Here is a 25,737-nt window from a genome sequence, read left to right as displayed (position 1 = left end):
GTTAGTGCTGTATAATCAACGTTGAGTAAGTGATACAGCCATTCAGTTAATTCCATCTTAAAATGAAGTTAGTTGAACCTAATTCAAGAATATGCCAAGCCTAGAAAGGTAGATATGAATGCTTGTCATTAAAAAAATGGCACCCAAAAGAAGATTATCCATTTGTGCTCAATAATTTTTACAACAAATTCTCTTAGTTGGCATCTACATGACTATTTCCACACCAGCAATTATATCTTATTTTAACTCATAGCAGCGGCAGTTTGAAAAATTATTTGATGGCGTCTGATGAAATTCTGTATCCCTGTAACTAATATTGGAAATGTTGTACTAAGGTTGGTGATTGTTTTGTATTAAACCCCTGAGGAATCATTTAGATTTTGTGAAGCTAGAAGAGCTTAGGCTCTTATGGATGAGGCTCCTACTTATTGTTAAATTCTTACTAGTTAAAAGTATCATAGCAACTAGTGCTCACAGAAACTAAACCTCGTAGCCTGTTGAAGGGCATTTTCTCTTAGAAAGTAGCAATTCATTCGACAATGATCCTCTTTTTTACAGAAAATTTGTAATGTTAACATTTTATAATTATATTTTTTTAAATTTCTTTGATGAAATGATATTTGTGATGTTTCAGTTCTACAAATGGCTTGGAAATGTTTTTGCAAAACACTCACTAAAACTATAAGGATAAATGAATGTTTGCCTTTAGTTCATCGTCCATGTACTTTTCTATAAAGAAAATATTCCCTGCAGTGATAGACTCGAAAGTTTAAAAACTGAAGTTAAGAAACTGAAAACTGATCAAATATTTTTGTGCACATTATGAAGTAGAATCTCTCTTGTCCACTGTTTCTTGAAATGATAAGTTATACAATTTAAATGTAAGATTATTCAGAAAGTAACAGTACAACATATAAATAATTTCCATTAACAGCAAATATTAATTTTCTTTTTTACTATAACAATAAATATTGTCAAGTATAATATTTAATAAGTTAAATTTAATTTATACCCATGAACTGGTATTTTGAATGTGTTTTCTGATTAACTAGCCATTTTTTTATCTGGCCAGATGTCCAAGCCTGCAGTGGCCAGAAAAGAGGGAGTAATTGTAGAAACTGTAGCGGATTATTTTTGTACCAAAAAATATTATCATTTTCAGGAAATTAGGTTTCATAAATATGGAATTTGGCGTTTAAATAGGGATATTTAATTGATTGTATTTCCCAGCCCATAAGATACACTTCATTTACTCCAAAATGTGCTCCAAAGTCAGTGTGCATCTTATGAACAGTTATAACTTTCACCTGCTAGCTCCAGCTAAGTTGCCAGAAATATACTTACTAATAAGTATTTTTTCTGCATCAGGCTTAAAAAATGGTGCCTTCATTGCAAATTTTGATAATATCACTATTTTAAGCCAGTAGTAGGCCACAGGATTTTAATATTTAGTTGATAGTAACACCTTAAAAAAAATTCCCAAATAAATCATAAATGTATGCAATGTAGCATGTTTAACTGCATCTCTCATGCAATGCTGCTGGGAAACTTACAGTTTGGGCTAACAGGGCTGTCAACCCTCTGCTAATTATACATACGTCATATCTCCTGATAAACTCAGAGTATACATGCATTCAGCGGAGGTAGTAAGAGAGTGCCTGTAAGGCATAGAAAATGGTTTGCCTACAAATTTCAATAATATCAAAAAACAGAAACTAAGCTTTGCATAAAAATATAAAATGATAATAACCTCATTGAATCTAAAGAGAAAAGATTGTCACCTAGTATTGCATTTAAACTTTAAGTATGAATTAATTATAATTTAGAACATGGAAACAAGGCAGCTGAAAGGCATTTTTCCCCACCTTCAACTGAATTTTTGGGATTCTATGATGAATGAGCATTGTTAAATGTATAGCTGCTAATATTCAATGCAGCAGTTCAATTTTATTCGTATTAAGTATTAACATCAAAATACTTTTATCCTTCTCTGTTTGATCCAAATATTTTTCAAAAATTCTATCTAGAAAAACCACAGTGCATCAAATGGGCTTATCTTATAAGCCAAGAAATAGGGTACTTTTTTTTCGTCAAGTTAACCTTCACATTTCTTTATAAATACTTTAAGATTTTCATATTAATACTCAGTATAATTCTCAATGATAGTGTAAACGAAAGAAATTTTGGCACTTTGTGAATTGTTTGGATTGTTGCACTTAGAAAGTATTTCGTAGTAGTACATTCTGATCTACAGGACTGAAGCATCACTAATATTATTTATTCATGCTTTCTTTTTGGTACCATCTATAATTTAAGGTATTGTGTTTATGTACAGTCATGTTCATGTGGGTTATAAATCATGGTGCTTCTTGTTTAAAACTCCAAAAATGGTCAAAGTTGTTAACATGTTAATCATTAAGTCTAGGAATTTAGTCTTGTGTTGGAGAGAGTACCAAAAGGAAGTAGGTATGAAGGATGTCTGATTTGATCTAATGAGGGTAAAGGAAATTGTTGTTGGAAAGGGTGATATTTGTCTTTTCTTTTGTGGCATATGGTTTTCTGGGATAATTCACTACCCATACAGCTTAGTTTATTTTGAGATTTCTCTGAGTTTTCACATGGATTTTGAATATTGGACTCTACAATTAGCTACTGAGTGCACCGTGTTCGATTAAATGCAATCTGTAATTGGTTTAAGATCATGACCTTAGGCCGAGAGACAAATTATCCTATCATAATATTTAATGAATATACAATTTAACAACCATCATTATGTCATACAGATGACATCTCTGTTACAAATCAGTACTGTCAGTACATTAAACCTCATGAATTTTTGTCATATTTGAATGATAAATTTACATTTATGACAGAAATTTTCCTAAACCATGTCTCCAGGAATAGCTGTGTGTGTATTTTCGATTGCACTACCTTATTTCCAAGTGCAGCTATGCGTTAGTATCTTGCTAATGATAATAAAGTCTTAAAGGGAATGTGGTTACGATGACACCAAGAAAACTTTTGCACTATATAGTCCATCCTTACCTGGCATTGATGAATGAACCTGCCAGTCTTATTCAGTTACTTGCATAATACTCTATTTATTAAAAATTTTGATTTCTTTTGGGAGTTAATGTTGCTTGCTGAAGGTAGTTCATTTAAGGATATCTTATACCTTTGCCCTTGAGTTTGGGGTCACCTGTCAAAGCGTGTTTTGAATAGGTTATGGTTTCAAATTTTTTGGTGAGACCTCGAATGAATAATTTTTTTAACTTTAGAGTTATTAGATAGAAGGGAAAGTAAAAGTATGTCAATGATAATGAGAAAGGTGTGTCAGGTGACAGGGTGTGAAAGAAATAGTTAAAACCAATGCCACACCCCAGGAGGTAATCATTCAGAGCATCAAAACCTTTCAGATCCACAGTTTTGCTGAAATGGTGGCATAATGGGACATGGTTAAAATAACTGATCTTATTTAGTTTATTATTATTCATGCTCTTGTTACTCCATTTATTAATAAAGTTGTTGCATGACTACTTCTCAATAGTTACTAAAAATGTAGCTAGCTACAAGTAACATACTCTTGAGTCCACCCTAATCCACTTCCCTGATGAAAAGATCCTGTTTACTTTTGAATAAAGCTGAAAAAGTATACAAAGAAATATCATATTTGGTTAATTTCTAATGACCTTAAAAATATTATAAAGAATCTTTTCACCCTTTTGTCAAACCAATTATACCCCTTAATAAAGTTTTCAAGTCAAGAATAGAAGCTTGAGTCCACATAGCCCATCTTTTGTGTCAACTCCATGACCTTTCATAATTATTGATGGTATCTATTTCAAATTGCAAGAATAGCAAATCTCTGAATGGCAATTAAAATATTTTTGCTCATTTCTTTGTGTATATGTACCTGAGTTAGAGCTGAATGTATCTTTTTCATTTCTTCATCCTAAATAGTTTCCACCAGCCCCATATGTATGCTGTGATCATTGGTTACCCCATTCATTGGTCAGCATTTTAATATCATTTTCTTTAAGCAGTTGATATCAATTAAAAACCTCAAATGCTAAGTGCAATTCTTCCATATTAACATTGCCGGCCCCGGTAACAGCTGGGTATTGCCCTCGCCAGCCAAATCAGAGGTTGCAGGTTTGATTCCCATCTAGGTGGGTTTTACCCGACTTAGGGATTGGATGCTTGTAATTGTCTTTACTGTATGTACATTTAGGGGTTAGATGGTAGAAGGGACTGCTAGGTCTCAATTTCACCACGGTAAAAAAGTCATTAAATAAATAAATAAAATTATGTGGAATTTTTTTCTTGCATCTAATGGTATTCCAATTCACCATTAGTACGCACAACATTTTTCATGAAGATGACTGTACATTGAGGGCAATGATTTAAAATAAGAGTTAATGCAATACTTGTGTGAAGTCAGCCTCTTTAGAAAGGATTTTTTCATGTTGGCAGACATTCCAGTGGGCTTATTAATTGCTCAATAGCTATCCCTGAAATTTGCATATTCCAGGGGTGATGCTGCCGTCATGTCACATCTATGGGAATACATAGTGTCCGAGGAGGCATCAGAGAATGGGTAGGCGCAACTGAGAGGCTGTGAGGTGGATGGACCTGCAGAGAGCCTATCGGACCGCGCAGTTGCGGCCGGTTGGCAATAACTTGTTTAGTTGCCTTTTTGTAATCCTAGGATTGCTCTTTGAGTTTCTTAGCTTTGGCTGTGGTTTCATCTCACTGTTGGAGAAGTACATTTACTCAGACTAGTGAAAATTCTCTTCCATTTTGGTGTGTTTTTGGAATGTTGGAATGATGCCTTCTCTTTAGTGTTGCTTATGTAATAATTAAAATTACTTCTCTTTTGCTGAAGGAATACTTTCTGCTATGCAAGCCTCTCTTTCTTATCAACGATATATTTAATTATGATTTTCGTTAGGTGTGAATTGGTGTTCTCTATAATTCTATTTAATTTTAGGTAGCACATTATGTTGAATTTAATTGACATTGTGCTCTATGTTGGTATGGGACTGGTTATGTATGTATGGTACATTGTAATTAGGCCAGACTTATTTTTATTAGGTGTGGGCTTCATTTTTTATCCTTTACAGTAATTTGGTGGTGGCAGTTTATAGTTATTCTTGGTATTATATTTTTATTTTGCCTTCAAGTGATCTCAATGATATTTTGTTAAACTTATGACTGTCACACATCCTTGGCACCTGCAGTTTCCACATACTAATCCAATGAATTTGAACCTTTATGATGTTCCCTTCTACATGAATAATTGAGGTTATTTCTTTTATAATTTTCTTTTAAACATTTTCAGCCATCATAAATGCCTGTGGTGGTTTGTACCATTCATGCTTGTTTCTTATTTACAGCTTTTTATGTTCACCATTTGGTTGAGGATTCTCTGTTCTCTTATCTGATTTATTTTCATCTTTCTCCTGTTCTTCCTCATCCTTGCCTATACTAGGGCCGATGCCCCAGTGCTGGGCCACATGTGGGAGTTTTGTCTGGGAGAGGATATGGACAATGGGTAAAGAACTCTAGTACTCAAATCTTTATAAGCTTTGCTTAGGATGGATACCAGTTTCCAAAAATCTACTAACTTCACGAGTCTTATCAATGTTACACTTCCCTTTAGCATTACGTTACATTACTAATTTGGCTTGAAGGTGGAAGTTTTTAGTCACTCTTTTGTTGCCCTCTCACTACTATTAATGGGTGAACCATTTTTGTTTATTATAAGTTCAATGTTCTTATACTGACAATGGCCGGTATTAATTAATCCTAATATTTAAGGCTAAGGTTTATTCCTACTATTAATAAAAGTAATACCCACTATCACCAGACTTGGATCTATCAGGACAAAATAAGCAGAAATTGTTTTGCGTATGTATTCAATCAGTTTTCAGTCTCTCACTGAAATCCGCCTGAAAACTGATTATCCACTAGGTAAATATCCATTTAAAATAAGCTATTCTTAACTAATCATCAAAATAAATACCCTTCATCAATGTAACTGATAGTATGTCTTAAGGCAATGATTTTATTTACAGTAGCTCATTTGATGTTTATCCTGAAAGATTGACTATTCCCTAATGTACCACCCATTTTTAGTTTTCACCTGTAATTTGGGGTGTACTATTTCATAAATAAGTTTATAAAAGATAACTTAATGGCAATGACCATAGGATAAATCCAAATAGTCTTGAATGTTTGCTTTGAATTCATTTAATTGGAAAATTAGATATTTTTAGTCTAACTCGCTTATTAGTTGCCCATAGGATTCACAGGAAAGTATTTCAACCAGGAACTTGATGCTCATAGTACTCATTTCATTTAATTGCCTAATGGGTCAGTAAAGCTGCTGGTTTACCATTGTTGTTAGAATTTGTGCAATTTACACTCGAGAACACTCAAAATCTTCAATTATAATTGTATATTCATTTCATTTGCTGCTACTGTAAAATAACTACTTTTATAAGTAATAATAAAAGCAATTAAAAAAAGGGGTAAACATCCAGTAATACCTCCACTTGCAAACATCAAATGTTCTTGTACGTGACTCGTATATCAAAACCCAAATTTCCATTTCACCCAAGAGAAATCAATCCGCTCCCAAATTTAAAAAGTTTAGCAAAAAAGAGAAATGCATTTGTTTACAATGAATATTTTTATCTATGAAATATTTTGTTTTCCATGATATGTGTAAAATCGTTTTCTCTTAAAGCAACAATGTTTAAGTGACTAATTTTTGTAGTTTGGTTTTCTGCAGGATATGTATACTGTACATGTAGCATACTTAATGGCAATGGGATACCCTGCATTAGAAAAACATCAAAGTTTGTTTCTTGAGGATAAGGTCATATCTTGAAGTCAACATGGAATATTTGTATTCCATTAGTATTACACAAAGAGTACCTATATCACCGAGCAACCAAGAAAATCTATGTACCACATGCATATTTTTCATGATATCCAAGTTCCTGGATTACCTTCATGCCACTATGTGACAGGTGCACAGGGATACAAGTCATTCTTCTGACCCTTCTGCCTCCTGGGCTGTGCATCGCAGCATGAAGTTCTTTTGCTGAATTTGCTTCCTAGTTCAAGGCCTAATGGACTTGCACTAGCAGCAATTGTAAAGGCATGAATGCCTTGCACTTGAAGTACTAGCTCTCTCTCTTTAGCACCACCATTATCTTAGCAATGTGTCATGTTTGCTTGCTTTGTAGCCACAGTCTCTGTAAAGAGAGATTAGTTTTCCCTCTTTGCTGTCTCTGTTGAGTGATTACTATGAAGATGTGAGATTTCGAGGTTCTGACAATGATTGTAAATGCACATTACACCACCAGAAGCATGTCTTTTACCTAACATGAATGGAGTGTAGAAGCCGTGATCTTCTATGCTCTGTACTAATTCCTCCAGAGAGAGTGATAGCATGCACAATGGCCGATGATAATTCATTAAAAATCTTCCTCATGATATTCAATGGTGCATTATTTTGCGTTGATCTCAATTTGTTTGAATTGTAAATCATGCACTTAGGCATTTATTGTAAGCTGTTTTCCTTCTGCTAGTCATAAGCTGTTTTCACATTATTATTTTATTAATTATGTTGCAACATTTTCTTGAGACATTTGGCTTTAAAGGTGTATAAATGTATCAAAACTTAAGCTCCATTTTAATTTCACCTTTATTTCTATGCTCAAACCAAAGTGATTGTGAGTGATACACGGGCTAATACACTATATAAATTGATGAAGGTATTTTAAGGTTTAAAAAACCTAAATATAGTATACCTTTGCTTCATAAAATATTCTGTGGGAAATCTTTTTAGAGGTTGCCTAGAAGAATAAATGATTGTAATTATGAAGCATAAAAGATGTGAGCAGGAATTTTAGTAATTCAAATTTGAAATATTACTCTACGAGGGGTAAAAGGCAAAGTAATTTGTTTCCAAGTTAGGATTCATTAAATCATATATTCTATTTTGTGTACATTCTGTGAAAATTAGGTCAACATAACTGCACCTGGTGAGGGGTGGGGATTAGGGGAATTAGGATGGTGCGGTGGCTAGCATACTGGCTTCCCATGCAGAAGGCCCTGGTTCGAATCCCAGAGGCAGAGGATATTTTTCAGTGGTATCTCGATCCCTACTTGAGGTGCTTTGTGGAGGGCACTTAGAGTGACTACGCCGTCCGTCAGATGAGATGTTAAGCTGGGGACCCCTTGGTGCCTTCTGTTTAGAGTAGGCTAGTGCCAACGCTGGGTTTCTCTCTACCCTTAATCCTTTTCTGTCCATCCCTAATGGCGCAAATGACCTCAGCTGTCAGTCGCCTCCCCTATAAAACTACAAGTAGGCACTGCAAAAGGATTCAGTGTGTTTATTATTTATGTAGGGCAATTCAATGCCTCATCCAGTGCATGTGATTTGTTCACTATTTGTCTCAGAACTTCTCAAGTTCTCTTAATTCCTTGGCCACTGCCTGTTTTGCTGCCCAGATATCTTTTTCATGCCTCTGGTATGGTTTTAATTAGATGCATACATATTAGGTAACCACAGCTGCCTAAAACTGGGAACATCATTGACTCACAACTTGCTAAATGTTATTAAAATTGAAATGACAAGTTACATATTTTTGGAAAATATTACTAACCACTAATACACACTCGTGAACCAGCCCAAATACAATAGTAAGTTAACTTATAAAAAAGTATCATACTGATTTGGAACATGATATTGTGGTAATATTTGTATGCATGATATGTAATTAAGGCTAGACCCTAACCCCCATTTAAATTCAGTATGGTTTGAGTGTAAGTACCAAATTTTTGTTGTCATATTTGTCAATATCGTTATAAACTATATTTTGTTTGTTATTTCACTAGTTTTAGGATCTATAAAATTATGACTGTAATTATCTACGCAATTTTAATAATCAAGCATCAATATGGCACTCTAAGATACCCAAAATTTAAGTTAAGGCTGTTTCCAACTCTTAATTCAGTGATCTACCCCTTGAGTTTTTTATTGGATATTTAATAATTTCCTCCCCATGGTTTATAATTCATTAGCAGCCTATCTCAATATCTTAAAAAATTTCAGTAACCATGTGTTCTCATTCTTACCACTGTTAATTCGGATATTCATTTTCACTAATTCGTTAAGCTGAAAAGTTATATCGATTCTTCGAGTTTGGCCCTCTTTTCCCATAAATATTTTCTGTGGATATATCCATATGGATGAAATTTAGGAGTTTGAGATAACAAGGCCTGTAGTTTTGGAAGGAATGATCCTAGCAAGCCACAATGTATCACTACCTGCTTCAAAACATGTTACATTCTTTGCACTAGCAATCCTAACATGCACCTTGTTCTTCGTTACTATAGAGATGTCTCTAGCAATTATCTGTAGAGGCTGATTGGCATCTCATACTTTTATTGGAGGAAAAATAAATTGGTAAAATTATCTGCTTGACTGAATGTACACCAGAACCACTGGCTCTTCAGTACTACTTGGTTAAGATTTTTAATACTTTCAAGGCCCATTTGTGGAAGTTCTCTCCCTATAGCTGCTGCTTCTCTAAGACAAATGAGTATGAATGCATTTTCAATGTATTATTTAAATTGTTGTCCCTATGGAAAATTTTGTTATTTCATAAATTTGTTATTTCTGTTTAGAAGTGTTTAAGGAAAACATTTTATATCTTATCCCTTAAGAATGCATTTTAATCGTAAATTGAGGACCTACTTTTTTGTTAGCTGGACTGTTTAAAATTGATTGTGTAAGCTTTTCTGAAGCACATTTGTAAATGTGTATATATTTTGTATTTTCAGCATCATCTGCTCTGGAAAAATATAATGGGTAATTTTTTATTCATCAAATGTTTGTCCTGATAGCTCCAGTTGCATTATTTGTGGGTTTTAATTCTACTTTAGAGGTTATAAATTAGATAAAATAATACTTATTGAAGGAGATCAAATCCCTTAATTTCTGCCTTTAGCAAATTTACAAAATCCTATATCCCGGCATTTTTGCTTTACAAAAACATTAGTACTTTGTTTACTCATTGTAAGAATTACATAGGAATATGCATTTCATTGTAAAATCACAAAATATTTCATTCTTGTATTAAATGGTGGTATAATTTTTTGTAAACTTGAATGGTGCAATGTTAAATATAGATTTGCATGCAAACAGTGGTATGCATGCAATGGGACCCAGGCGTGTCTTGCTGAATTAAAATTGAACCTAGCTGTGTGTGTTTCAGCTGCGAGTGTTTTTTATAAATTTAATTTTGATTTGATAATATAGGCACATGTTTAAGTGTTAAGCCCATTCTTCAATTTTTCCTTTCTATCCATTTCACTTTGCAAGTTATTTGTAATAACCCCTGTAAATGATTGTACCATAGCATGCTTTTTTTCTGTTAGTCACTCCATGCATAAATTATACTCAAATAATAGCAATTTAAAACTAAATAGTTGCCATGCTTAGTACCTAGTTAAGCCTTCTAGACGTAGTAGTGAGCCTGATTAGTTGGCAGGGCTGAAGATATTGGACTGCAAGATGAGATGGATATCTTTCCAGGGAGGGGGGACTTATTTTTTGCTCATTGAACTGAAAAAATATTTGAGCAACTGTTACCTGCAGGTCCAGGGTGGTGATGGATGAGGAAAACTAAGAAAAACTGAGAAATTTGCATCACTCCGAAGGACATTGATGAGAATGAAAGGATCAGGGAATGACTTTATATTAAAAATTTTATCTTATAGGGTTCATTAATAGTTTGTAGGAGATAGTGACAATATTCATCAGCTGAAAAGCAATGCTTGACATTTTTAGTTAGTCAGCATATAAGTGAAAATTTTCCATAGCGATCATGGGCCCTCAAAAAGTACTTAATTTATGTACATTAAAATAGGCATAAAATGGTTCAGGGTTTGGTTAAATTAAAGGATCTGGTTGAATATAAGAGAATTATGTAATTTACCAAGTCTTTTGGCCAATTTTATCATTTGAATGGTGACACATTTGTGAACCATTTGAAATTATCATTGGCATAAATTTCTGTTCCATAGTGTTAAGGGGACAGGGTTTTATGAAATGTATACTAATTATTTAGTTGTTAAATAACATATCCTCAGGGCTAGTAAATACTGGAGAACCATCTTCATGATCATCAATCAATATGTTATCTAACTGAATATCTGCAAATTGAATACCTCAAAATCAAAGTTTAATGTGAACTATGTTATATAATTTTCCAAAATTTAGTGCACATTTTCTTTTGTGATAATTTTTCAAAAAGTTAAGTAATGCATTATATGTGATAAAAATGATAATCCTATTTTATGAAGTTGAAAAAATTATCTTTTCAATCATATAAGAATCTCTCTGGAATCAATCAACTCCTCAAATAATCTCCAACCACTGTTATAGAATGTTGCATATTTTGAGGAAAACGTTCGTTGAAATCTGTCTTAAAATGAAATTCTAAGCCATGAAATGATCCCCGGGTCCACCAATGTGGTGTCCCCCTCAAAATCAAGATACTAAGTACTATAAACTTAGCACAACAGCCACTTCCCTATAGATTTCTTGTGATTATGTTCATCAAAACTATTGCTGAAATGATGATGGTAAACTGATTGAAGTAGAAATGGAAAGTTCTCAGACTTTGGAACTCTTTCAAACTTCAGAATCAACTTCACTAATTTTAGTTTTATTGCTATTTTCACATCATGTTAATTTTAATGATTGAAATATAACTATAATAATGGCAGAATTTGTGGGGCATGCAAAGTATTACATTCAAATCAGATTAGACAGTCGGAAGGGAGAAGAATTGCCTTAGGGAAGTAGAGATACAAGAGAGGTATTTTTTAGTAAATTAGTCTAAATAATATGATGAATGGTGCCTGTGATGTCATATGCCCAAGTTTACTCAAAGACCTGCACAGCCTCCGACTGGGCTCTTTTATTAACCTACTGCTGGTGTCGACAATAATATTTAGTATGACAATTCAGGCAAATCATATCCTAGTGTAGAGGAGGGGGTAAGAAGTGCAGAATTGTGCCTTCCCATTTTCTAGATCCATTTTATAGTGAAATTATGATGCAGTAGGTCTAGCTGGCCTGAGTTGTTACAAAATATATGTGACGTCACTTCCGTCAAAAAGAAGCAGGAAATGAATAGAGAATGAAAAAAGACAACACTGTAGTCTGTCCTTGAAATACGAGCTCTGTATTTCATAACTTAAGTCAGCGAAGTGTGTTAATGATGAAATTTAAAATATCTAATATTTAATGTGAGAAAAAGAGAAAGAAATATCAAATCTTCAGCATGCATAAACAGGATGAAGGAAAAGTTCCCTTCCCTTGGTCACTAGTGTGAGGAAAGTGGAAGTGATGAAGTCATGTAAGCAGGAAGGTTGAAAATTAGGTGTATATTATACATGGAAATGAATACATGTTCATATTTCACTCATAAAAACGGGTATATAATATATCGTGGCACATGACTAGTAGATTAAAATATAACCTGTATTCTGATAAGTCACCACCAAAATTATACTCTTGTAATATATTTATACTTTTCATCATCAAATTTTCTACCCAAATTTGTTTTGCATTTTTTGGTGACTCCAAAGTCATTCTATACCGTCCTTTGAAAAACTTCATGCTATGGTTATCAGCTATGATATTTCTTTTATATAAAGTCTATACTAAAATCACTTTCTTCTTGGAAACACTTCATAGTTGCAATATGGTATATAATACACACAATCTATGTTTAATTGACCCAGGGCATAGTTGATTGCATGGTAATTTCTTAGCTCTCCCCTTCATTCTTTCTGTCCTTGGAGAATCCTGCTTCATAGGATATCTTGTTGAAGTTCTCTTAATCATATTAAGACTGTTCTTTCCACATATAAAGTTCGATAAGTTCTCAACATGGGTTCATGATGCATCTTACTGCAAAGTCATCATGTATTAAACTGGCAAAATTTCTATCCCTATTTCATAAATGTGTGTGTGTGAAGTTGCCAGGCCCTTGACTCTTAATAAAACATTTAAAATAAATTATTATCACTTAATCTTTATATTTTATTTTTATTGATTAACATTGATATAGTGTGCTTACTAATTTAATTGGGGGCATTTCATACCAACATTCATGGGAATGAGGTTTACAAAGTTATTTCAGAAAACTTGGCTTTTAAATATTTTTATTAGTTTATGGCAACTTTAATTTTTAAAATTTTGTTATGCAGAGTTGTATGACTATCTTAGCGGAACACGGTTGAATTTTGAAAAATATCAGTGCAGTATACATTTAATGATTGTCCAGTAATTCATTGATATCCATGCCTAATTCATTTGCTTATTACAAAAAGCAAAGCATGTGAAATGTATTAGTTTTAGAAAGAATTTAATAATGCGTGTCCTTTTAGGTAATTTAGAAGCCCTTAATTGGTTATGTATCTGGAAAGATAAAGAGTTCAGCTTAAATGTTAAGAATTGACCCTTGGCTTTGAATTATTCAATGTGGTGGATATGAATGTATATTATTTTGCAAGCAGAGTGCATTGCTTTTTAGAAAAATGTGTTGCATAGTGTGCTTACTAATTATAATTCTAAGCTAGGTTAACTGCCTTTTGTATCCCTGTTTTTTCCATAGTCACTGTATCAAGTCACCATTTTCTGTAGATGTACTGTCATGTTTTTTACACCACACTCATAGTATGAGTGTTTTATTAAGTATCCACATTTGGATAAATATTACTCCATCCATATATTTAAGTATCTTATGGTGGAACAAATTTCTACATGAATCAAACTTAAATCATAACATATATTGCAATCATGACAGGTTTTTGTCACAAATATTTAATAGAGGTATTTTCAAAAGTAACAACTGAAATAGAAAAACTGCCCATGCTGAAGAGGTAGTGCTAGTTATTTCAATGAGTAATTTTAATAACTGAATTTGAGATGACCTTAGCATTGTTTTTTTTTAATTATAAAAATTGGAATGTAAAAATTTCATTTCACCTAACCTATAATGTGAGAATATCTCTTGAATATAGAAATGCTAAGGTGATCCCACAGAAAGGGAATGTAAAAAGGGGGTTCAAATTAATGGTGACCCCATTAGCATTGACATGAAATAACATTGTAGGCTTAAATTATTAAAATATATGGAATCCTTTGCCAATTAGTTTTATTTGTTTGCATGAATCTGACTGCAAACAATTATATTGATGTGCTCTGGAAAATTGGGCTTGTGGAAGCTTTAAAGTAGTAAAATAAAGTTTTAAGTAGTTAAGGTATTAGTTTCTAACTTTGAGACTTGAATGAAAAATTGTGTGCCGTTGGCAATTTCTTCTTATTTTGGTGCATTCCCACATTGATAGCATAAGTCAAATCTGTATTATGAAAACAGTGATTTTTCTTTTGAACATATGTAAGGATTCTGTGATTAAACAGTTAATTAATTCATGCAAATGAATTTCAGTTTACATATATTTGAATTTTCATATTGGCTTTTTGCAATAACCCATACTTAAATCATATGTTAAGCTTAACTTCTGCTGTCAACAATTTCCTTTTGTGCAAAAAGAAGGTATATGCATACTGGCAATTAATGGGCATTACTGTTTTAAAGAACTCATTAATTTTTGTATGAAACATTATAAAGATGAAAGTGATAAAACCTGAATACCTGAAAACTGTAATGAGTGATGTTAGAAAAATCTGTCATTGATACAGAAGTAAATTGGATGTACATAATGTCATTTCAAAGTCATCACATAGTTATGATTAAGACTGTTAATTTTTTTCTACTATCATTATCCTTAACTAATACTAATTTCTTCCTTTCCCTTTCCTTGATGCATTTTCTTTCCCTCTCTTTGAAATCACTTGCTTCCCCTTCCTCTATTTCCTAAATCCTTGGGTCTTCGTGGCAACTATCATAGATACCGTCCTGACGGGCATTGCATAGGAGAGCCAGAGATGATTCCTCCTATACCATCAAGGCTTCAGTGGAACATGGATGAGGAGTGCTTGACGACAATCGCAATTGCTTATCAGGTAAATTTTCATTGAGGAGAAACTGTGTCCCTTTGCCTCATAATTATAATTAGGTTTCTTTTAGGTTTTTTTTTATTTTTCAGCGTATTTAATCTTTCAGTTGAGCGATGGCTTGAAAATTTGTCTACCCTTGACTCAAAATACTATTAGTTTTTGCATGTATTTCTATATTTCTTAATTTTATAGATAAGTTGAATTTAAGAAACCAATGCATTAATTATGGGCGTAGAGAGTCATTTATGCAGTATGACCATTACAAAATAAAATCAACAGTGTTAAGTTGACTGCATACAGATTTTTGAATGACTTCAAAAATATTCCCGGAATATTGTCACCAATAACAAATGAAAAATATGCCTTTTGAAATTTCCATACCAAGTTAACATAATGCTGTGATTAATGTCATTTTTAACATATTTGGTCATTGCTCCTTTTTCCAGGCTGCACAAAGTCTGCTGAATGATGTGGATCTAAGAATTAACATGTACACAAAATATGGCAAAGGGTTCATGAAGAAGTGCCGGGTGAGCCCTGATGCATTCATACAAATGGCTCTGCAGTTGGCATATTACCGAGTAAGCAATAATGTTTCTCTTTTGATTTTAAGTTAGATGATTGCCTATATTTGAAAAATATTTCAAAACATAATTATCATTTCACAAGGTTTTTTTATTGGAAAATGTCGTAGGAACTTCAATTGTGTAAAATTTTACATTTGCTGTAGATGATGCCCAAGATCAAATGGGTGGTGCATTCTCAAAGTCCATTATTTTGGATTTTAAAAATGCATGCATGTTTTGTAATGTGCTTGTGTCAATTTTTTCTTCAATCGACTTTGCATTCTACAGGATGCTGGAAGATTCAGCCTCACATATGAAGCATCAATGACTCGCTTGTACAAGGAAGGTCGCACTGAAACAGTTCGACCTTGCACTATAGAATCTTCTGAATGGGTGAAGGCAATGGAGAGCGGAAATGCTGTCCCTGTAAGTCAAATGAATTTTGTTCTTCCTGTTCTTCTGGCAGTCTGATAGTCTTGAATAAACTACTCGTTCAAGAAATGCAAAATGAAAATTGTTTGGATAGTTATTTGTTTGTTTTTCCCTGAAGAAATGAATTTTGTAAGTTCATTCATTATGGCCACTTTCATCACTGTTAAAGAGACATTGATTTTTCATTACAGAATGAAGAGAAAATTAAACTCCTGCAGAAGGCATGCCAAATCCACCAAAGAGGTTACCAGGATGCTATGTGTGGGAAAGGGATTGATAGGCATCTTTTCTGTCTCTATGTTGTGTCCAAATACCTTGAGATTGATTCACCTTTTCTGAAGGTAAGATCTGTAGGTTAGGTATGTATGATAAATTTCACAGAGTGCAAACTGGGCATTTATGTTTTTCACACATTGCCTTCATCAACATCATCTTGAGTCATCTGAGAATTAATTTGTGACAGCACATCTGCCAATCCATTGCTTAATTTTTTCATGGTAGCTTGCATTGATATTTCCCATTCCTGGCTATTTGTCTATTCATTCTTGGTCTATTTAAACCTCCTCTGCATGGTCCCTTCCATCATCTATTGAGTAAACCATCTTATCTGCCACCAAACAACTGCTCATTTATCATAAATACGTGCTGAAGTTTGACCTTGCTGGGTCTTCAGAGTTTTTTTTTAAATAAGCTGTGCATATGATGTGGCTACTTTTTTGGGGCTTCAAAAATAATTCCCAATGCAATACGGTTGAGTATGCTACATAATACTCAATCTACAATCTCACTACTACAATCAAAAATGTGGTTTTCAATGATCTCCCTTTGATTATGGCAAAAGAAGATTGCGATGATAAATATTATTATTCAATTTATAGCTCTGAAATTACATGTTGAAAATGTTTATGGATTGATAGGCAAAGTGTTTTTCCTGTCTGGGTCAAGCACCACAGTTGCCAGCTAAGAAAGTGATTACACCATGGCAAAGACCATTTTTGTGATATTATTTTGTCGTTGCATAAAGCAGAAGCATCATTCTCCAATAAAAATATAATTTAGCAATATTTTTCAGGTACTTTTTAAAATATTTTTTTTTGTTATTTGGTGAATTTATTATATACGTAGCTGACATGTACCATGACCTTGTCTTTGACTATATCTATTGAAAAATTATGAAGTATTGATTTAATCTTTATTTTTGTATTTTTTTTCTTATTTATTTCTCTTGGTGTGCTATGTTATGTATGCTATGCCCTCATAGGAGGTAAGAGGAACACCTAGATGAGGGTAATCCTGCAAATGGAACATGAGTTTTGCTTGCAAAATATTTAAAAAATTCAAATAAGTCTCATCATATTCTCCAATGTTGATCCCCTTTTAATGTTTCCTTATAAATTTTATGCATCCTTTGGTGCTAATTAATATACTACAATGAAATATTGTGCTAAGACGATTCACAGGTGGTTACATGTGAATTTGAAGAAAGGGGAAGTCAGATGTAGGGATTCCTGTTTTACAGTGAGATATTATCCTTTAAAATGTACCCTTAAATGAATTTCCACTAAGCAAGTGGTCAGTTCACATTTACTTTTCTTATCAATTGAATACTAAACTTAGGTGGGAAACTAAGAGGGCAAAAGAAGTCTGGTGGAGGAGAAGGTGTCCCCTTTAATGATTATTAAAGGTGATTTCAATTTTCCATTTGGGTGAACTGAGTATTTGGTGGAAAATTTTGCATTCTCTTAAAGAAGTGCTTACTAATACCAACCCCATTGTTCTTAGGTAGTAATTGTGGAATGTCTAGGAGGGGGGAATGAAGAGGAAATAGGTGGTTATTGGTGATGTTTTCTTTTCTTCATACACTTCGTTCAGCATAGCAATTTGCTCTAGGATGTCCATCTTCTTTCTTTGTGTGTTGCAAATGGATTTATACCAAGTATTGGCTTCAACCATCTTTCAAATCTATTATGTGTATACTCCTCATGAGTAATTTTTGATAAATTAAAATGCTTAATAGATTTAATAATGGATTAAATTTGCTTATCCTATTTCTCCTTTTTATGTACATCTTAGCTACTGGGTAACACTACTGACATGTTTGTTTTCCAGGAGGTTCTCAGTGAGCCATGGAGGCTGTCAACATCGCAAACACCTCATGGCCAGACCTCCCGCTTGGACCTCCGAAAATTCCCTAAATGCATATCTGCGGGTGGTGGATTTGGTCCTGTCGCCGATGATGGTTATGGTGTTTCATACATTATAGCCGGTGAAGATATTGTCTTCTTTCACATCTCCAGCAAAAGGAGTTCGCCACAAACGGTAAGATTGGAATGTGTAATTGGAGTATTATTAAGAATATTAGGCTTGTTGGATCTTTGCAAAATGAAATGGAATGATTATGGAAATGTTACTGACAGAGTTATGTACAAATTTATATCCAATAAATACGCCAACTGGTGCAATCTGGTGGCCATGACGCGGACTATAGCGCCACCTACTGGCAGCACTAGTTGCCTGAAACCCAATGAGGCACTTGTGCTTGGTGGATCATCGAGCTGTGCATATGGTGCCAATTATGTTAGTTTCCACAATCCTTGTTTTTAATGTATGTCGAAAATGGAAATTGATGAAATCACAGAGCAACTATCAAAATCAAGTTTTTGGGTGAAGTGCGGTAAAAGTTATCAAGAAATTACTGAAATGTTGACAGCTGTTTTATGGTGATAATGCTCTGAAGAAAACATCCATTTTCAACTGGATTAAATCAAACCAAAAAATCAAGAAAAAGCCAATCGAAAATCAAAGTCATGCTCCTGGTTTTCATCGTTGTCGAAGGTGTTGTTCATCATGAATTTCTTCCTGAAGGACAAACAGTAAATGTTAAGTTCTCCTTTACAGTTCTCAAGTGTGTGAGAGATCGCGTGCGACCAAATTTGACTCAAGGCGATGGATAGATCCTTCACCATGACAATGCACCAGCACATTCAGCATTGATTATTCACCAGATTTCACCCCCTGTGACTTTTTCCTATTCCCAAAATGCAAAAATGTGATGAGCGGACATCACTGAGAAGACCTGGACACGGTGAAGCAAGAAACGATGAGAAAACCAAAAAGCCTAATTGCCGAGGACTTCCAAGGGTGCTTTAAACAGTGGAAAAGATGATAGAATAAGTGCATAGCAACGAATGGAGAGTACTTTGAAGGGGGCATAATCGATGTGGGCTAAATTTTGAAAAATACAGTTTTTATGGCCTCAGTTCTCATATTTATTGAACAGACCTCGTATATCAGAGGGGTAGAGAATAATATAAGATAGTCATAGTTCTGAATGAGAAAGAAAGGAGAAGAGTAGTGAATATGGAACAGAGAAATGATGAAATATTATTAGTAGAAGTAAGAGGAGGCCCAGTCAATCTATTAGTAATCCAATTGTATATGCTGACCAGCATTCATAAGGATGAAGAAGTAACTTAGTGTTTATGGTCAGTTAGATGAAATGATTGCAAATATACCTCTACGAAAACACTTGATAGTGATGGGGGATTTGAATGTGATGGCTGAAGAAGGGAGACATGAGTTATTTAGGTGAGTTCACTTTGGGAGAAATGAATAGGCATGAGGAGAAAACAGACTTATTATTTAGATCATCTTTTCAGGGCAAAGGGGGAAAAATGTTAAGGGCAGCATGGGAAAGGCTGGAATGAAAGGAGGTGGGGAATTAAATTTGCAGGTGCTCAATCATTAGTGTGATAGACATGTGGTGATAATTAATCTTTAGAAAATGAATAATGAAAATCTCAAGAAGGAAGGCTAAGATAAACATTAAAGTTGGGGGATAGTTAGAACAGGTGGAGCAGTTCATGTATATTTAGTAAGTATTTTGGAGCATTGTGGACAGAATAGTAGGGATATAAAAGGAAAATTGAGTTAGGTCAGGAAGCCTTTTACTAGGAGGCAGTAATCATTGTCTGACAATTTAATGAAGGTCAATTGACTGGAAAAGACTCGTAAAAACGTTTACATGAAGCATAGTTTTGTGTGATTCAGAAACTTGGTCATTGAGGCAAGAGGGTAAGAATAGATTGGAATCTTTTGAGATTTGGGTGAGGAGAAAAATGAAGAAAAAAAACGGACAGAAGGAAAAACCAATGATGAAGCTCTGTGCATTAGAGGAAGAGAGATGGCTTTTGGGAGAAATTATAAGGAAGGAAGGACAAGTTGTAGGAGAGATTAAGAAACAATGGGATACCGGAAGTGGTAATAGGGGTGAAAATGCGAGGAATCTTAGGTGGAGGAAAGAAGAGAATTGATGTTGTTGACAGCATTGAAGATAGTATGCAGAGCTTAAGGATGAGTTATTCTAATATATTGGTAGTATGGGGTTTGAGATTTTTTGTGCCAAGTTAGTTAGGGCTTATATGTACTATGTTGTGTAATGCCTGAGTCCCTCAAAAACCCATCTTATTCTAGTAGACTACTGCTAGTCAATTAAAAAATCATTTGACTTGTGTGGAATTAAAATCCGAATCCTACAATTTTTGATCAGGTTTTGGTTAATCAAATCAGCAATAATAATTTTATTTTTCTTTGTTTCAATCCTGGATCTATCAAACAAATCCAATAATGTTGTTATTTAAATTTATTGGCCTTTGATGTGTAGGAATTCATATTTAAAAAATTGATTTACCATGAATGGTCTCAGAAAATTGTCAGTTTCCTCAAAATTGTAGTGCAACTTACATAATAATCTACATTTTGAATGAATGCTGCTTGCAGAATTCTTTATGCCAATAGTGATAATAATCCTTTGCCTCTTGGGTGCTAATTTCAATAACTGACTCTTGTTACCTCTTTTGTTTCAGGACTCGAGTCGATTTTCCAAAGGCATTGAACGTGCCTTAGCAGACATAAAAAGTCTTTTTGAAAAACCAGCTGCCAACTCCAAATAGAGAGAAGGAAATTTTAAAAGCTCATTGAGTAGTCTTGTCTCTTTTTTGTTTGTTCCATTTCATTGTTATCTATTTCTTTGTCTTGCTTTTCTATTTCCTCACTTTTGTAGAAATGAACTTTGTTTATTCTCACTTGGTGCCTATCATAGTCATGTAGGTGTTGGAAAAGCAGTGGCAAAACTGTTGTCTGATGTGAACACTTTTCCTTGTGAACTGATGGTTCTGTTCATTAGATGGTACAAATTAAGAGACCTTACATATGCATATATAACCATGATGTTGGAGATCAGGTAACTATTGTGATGGCTGATTATTGATTGAGGAATGGGCAGATTTTGTGGATGCTTTTGCAGTCAATGAATGTTTGCTGCAGCTGTTTTTACTACCCGGGTTTCAGTTACATGAAATTCTGATCTGTGCATATCCATCTTTGGCAAAATAGTCTGAAGAGCCCGAAGGTTCCAATGTGTGTTTCCTGGAAAGGAGTTGTTGTAAATTGTAACATTTCATTTTTTCGTCTTGCCTGGGCAAAGTGGGAATCATGGTGACTTTGTCAAGGATTTGAAAAAGGTCCCTGTAGTTTTTGGCAATTCACTCCGAGTGTGCATGCACATAAGCTTAGTCTGTCCATATTCTCAGTTATTTGTTTAAAATGCCACTTCCTCCGTCCTTCATCAAAGGTGATTTCTAAAAGAAGAGAGTTAATGACTGAATCCATGCAGTTTCCGTTAGCTCCTGTGACTCATGTAAATGGAATTTTGGGGATATCATTCTTTCCCATTTCCACTGTTTGTGTTTCCATCGATGTTTATATGTTATTACCTTTCCATAACTATATTTTTTTACTTCAGCCCATGATGAGCAATGTAAATATTACCTCCAAGCATTCCTCAAGAGGTTGTATATGGTGGTGCTTGTTGATCACTGGTAGCTTATATGTCATCACTCATTATCATGAACATAGCTTCCATACTGGTTGCCATTAATCATTACATTCTACATTGCTAAGCATGTGTATCAGATTTATTGGTCCAGTTCTCATGAACATTGTGTCATTTTTTTTTTTTAATTTATAAGCACTTGACTGGATTTTCCACATCCCACATAAAGTTGTTGAAAATTTTCACAGTTAAAAAATAGCACATCATGTTAATGGTCCTTATTTTCTCTTCCCTGTATTGATATTAATGTTACATTACCTCAATCCTCAGATCCATTTCAAGAAACTTGCCACCTCACTTCTTAGCACACTATTTTGACCTAAATATTTCAGGTTGATCATATTTTTAGCTGTGTGCTACTGAACTTTGACAATAGTATTCCTTTACCTCATGTTTGTTTATTTATCATTTATATTTCTGGCGTTTTTGTAGATAAATATCATATTCTTAATTGTGACTGTTACTCCCTTAATTGTGAAAACAAAAGTTATGGTCTTTGTTGCCATGATAACATATTTTTAATTTTAGACTATATTTGTAGCTAAATGTGGTTGGAAATTATCATGCATTGAATAATTTTATCTTAATGCTACTATATGATTACATGTTAATGGGATGTGGGCATGTTGCCTCATTGTTTTAATGTTGTGTGTATGTAGTGAGTTGAAGTTGAATAGACTGATAAAAATCCCATTTGATCAATGCAATTTACTTAAGCGCTTGTGAGGGAAAGGTGAATTCATCGTTTGTTGTTATATAGACTGTATGTAGAGTTGGTCCAACCTTAAAGGGTTCCTATTTCTTTGAGATTGCTTAATGGTACTATTAGGCTTAACTCAGTTGACTAGCATTGGATTTTGATGTAAATATTTTGATTCAATATGTCATGAGAATTCATTGTTTCCCTCAAATGAAGCACTTTCTAGAGAGTAGTGAATGGGATGGAGTTGTCGATATACAAAATAGATTTTTTAAATGATGAAAAGAAAATGCCAATCAATGCAATTTATTTCTTGTCTTGTCTGTATTGTTGTTGAATTTCTGGTTGAGTGTTATGTTGATTGCCTTGCGCATCTTGATAACTACACCAGAATTGTATGTCCCCTTGATGCACTAAATGCAAACGTGGTTGTAGATCGTTTAAAATGCTATTGAGAAGCACGTACTTTTCTTATCTTTCCATATATCATTTGGTATACATATTTCTGTTTTTAGTTGATAACTTTTAATAAAAAACACATCACTGTGGTTTTATGGTTTTGTCTAGTAGTTGAACTATTAATTGGTTTCAGTCGTGTGACACAGGTTATTTATTCATACCTAAAAACTTAACTATCTTATTACATCATGTTGTTGGTTTTGTTTACCTTAATTAAAACATCGTGGTCAAATTCAGAAGAAGAGTTTTTAATGAAATCAGGTGGTGGTAGCATATTATGTTAATTCTTTAGAATTAGTGGAGATGAGGTATAGCCTTACAAATGAACCACGTTGTTGAAGTGCTGGTACAAAGTTATTCTGACGAATCAACCAAATTAAGAGTAACTTTACCTTCTTTCCTGCTAATCAACTTAAAATTAATCGTTTTCTTCAAAATGTTTCTACAGGTCATTCATCACAGAAAATGTCACCAATACAACAGATTTTTTTTTTATTTAAAGGTATTTTCAAATAGTTTTTCTATTTTACTTAAATGGAAATGTTGCTTTAAACATCATTATAAATCTGAGGTCATTTATAGAAACTGTGAACTGGTTTGAATTGTATTATTTTCTTCACATTGCTTTGGTGAATTGACCTGGGATTGCTCATATATGTTTTTTTCACATTTTGTTTATATATCTATATGAAGTAATGCATGTTATCAGTGGTATTGAAAAATTTTGTTTACATATTCAGTAAATTATAAGTGGTCATAGCTGCTGTTCATAAAAATGATGTTAAGTGATCCCAACTTTTTATCTTTGAAACAGTTATAATTCAGTTATGCTTAAATTGATATGTTAAGGTTAAATCATTAAAATGAATAGAAAAGACATTTTGTTCTCATTGTTCAGCACACTACTCTCACTTTTCCCTTCATTTTTTTTCTTTTGTGGTATTATTTTTAATTGTTTACATATTCCCAATGACTTATTAGCCTTTCTCAAAAGTTTCTCTTTCATAATATAGTAAAGTTGATTTCTATCATGTGATGTTTATTTAATAATCATGTCTTATTTCTATAATACCTCTAATGGACTCTTTTTTTTACAGCTGCAGACAAATATGTAAAAGCATAGGTGTTAATGTTAAATAGAAATTTGAAGTATTCCCTCAAACTGAATTTTTTGAGATTTCATGCATGTGTTGAGCATGTTTGCAAAATTCAAAAATTTCATTCTACCTATAAAGAATGTCAACTGGAGCTAACTAAAGAGATAGTTTAATTTCCACCATTATGCATAAAATTTTTCCAAGTGGCTGTGGGCAATATTTAAAATTTGATAAATATTTAGCATCCCATTATTTATAATTGGTGATGAAGTATCTCTTTCACACAGCAGAGATGATAGCCATCTTCCCATTTGAAATAAGTTAATATTTCTCTCTCTCACTTCTGATGAGGATCTTTTCCGTTATTTGCCAAAACTTAAGCCTTATCAAAGAGTGTTTTGTGTCCTAGAAATGCTCTGTATTAGCTGGAGTCATCCAAATGAGTAAAGATAAGGCCCAGCACTGAGAAAATATTTTAAAATAAAGCTGGTATAATTGGTGTAAATAATAATGCAAATTGGTAGATACTTGTAAAATAATTTAATTGACTTCTAATTACCACCAAATGATTATTTAGAATTTTCTGACATTATGAGGTAAAGATATACTGCTGACTATCAAAGAAATAAAGTAGCTAATTAAAACTTTGAAAAATATGTGTTAGAAAACTAGTGGAGATGACTACATAACAGCTGAACTATTTAAATGATCCCAACCAAATATAATAATAAATTAGGAATATTTTTTTAAGAAATTTGGAAAATAGAAAAGATCTCAAAAGAATGAAAAGTTGCTTCAATTCATCTATTTCATAAGAAAGAATCCAAACGAGGAGTTAACAGCTGTGGGAATTTGATTTTTGCTCAAATTTGTTGTCTCCAGGGTAACTGAATGGAATTTACTTAGCATATTGAAATGAAATTCTTGACTTGGTAATTCCACAATCTTTTTTAAAAACTTGACCCAGGTTTCGATGTTGAGTGTCATTGCCAGGTGGTCCTCACAGAAGCCAATTTGGTATATACACCTGGGCAGGGGTGGGGGGGTTTAGTCAGAGAGGGAGGGTAAGAAAGGGTGGAGGGGTAAAAAGGTTAAAATGTAGATGGGAGGGAAAGAGACAAAATACAGCTTTTAGTGTCAATCTTTGACTTGCAAGAGTGAGTGATAGGTTTAGGAGTGGGAGGGATACAACACTTTGTCAGCTGGTTCATCCTTGTAACAAATACATTTCAAAATTTCTAACTGCTCCAAGCATGCATCAAGTCTTTGAACTTTATTTTCAAAATGAAGAATTTTAGTCACACTCACAATTGTGGTCACGTTCGATGAGGTGCTTCGCAAAGAGGAAGATGTTATGTTCTTATTCATTACACACATTATTGTGTTATTTAATCCTTTCTTTAAATTTCCATCCTGTTTGCCCAATATACGAGGGTCATCCGGAAAGTAGTACCCGTTCGTGAAATAACGAC

General features: G+C 33.6%; 1 protein-coding gene across 5 annotated transcripts in view; it reads left to right on the top strand.

Moving 5' to 3' along the window:
- whd (carnitine O-palmitoyltransferase whd) overlaps positions 1 to 23,957 on the top strand; it is a 129,022-nt gene extending 105,065 nt beyond the window's left edge. For all 5 annotated transcript variants that reach the window (XM_071590502.1, XM_071590501.1, XM_071590500.1 and 2 more), the window contains 7 exons: positions 5,492 to 5,554; positions 15,010 to 15,124; positions 15,565 to 15,699; positions 15,973 to 16,110; positions 16,308 to 16,457; positions 18,226 to 18,435; positions 20,982 to 23,957. In XM_071590502.1, coding sequence (XP_071446603.1) covers positions 5,492 to 5,554; positions 15,010 to 15,124; positions 15,565 to 15,699; positions 15,973 to 16,110; positions 16,308 to 16,457; positions 18,226 to 18,435; positions 20,982 to 21,068 — 898 coding nt within the window. In that variant the 3' untranslated portion in view covers positions 21,069 to 23,957. The remainder of the gene's footprint in view (positions 1 to 5,491; positions 5,555 to 15,009; positions 15,125 to 15,564; positions 15,700 to 15,972; positions 16,111 to 16,307; positions 16,458 to 18,225; positions 18,436 to 20,981) is intronic.
- Positions 23,958 to 25,737: the final 1,780 nt, after the last annotated feature.

Source organism: Hetaerina americana, unplaced genomic scaffold (assembly GCF_022747635.1).
Source record: "Hetaerina americana unplaced genomic scaffold, ioHetAmer1.1.p SCAF_4, whole genome shotgun sequence".
NCBI classification, from domain to species: Eukaryota; Metazoa; Arthropoda; class Insecta; order Odonata; family Calopterygidae; genus Hetaerina; species Hetaerina americana.
Note: the sequence above shows the minus strand (reverse complement) of the source record. Positions and strands in the feature narration are given on the sequence as shown.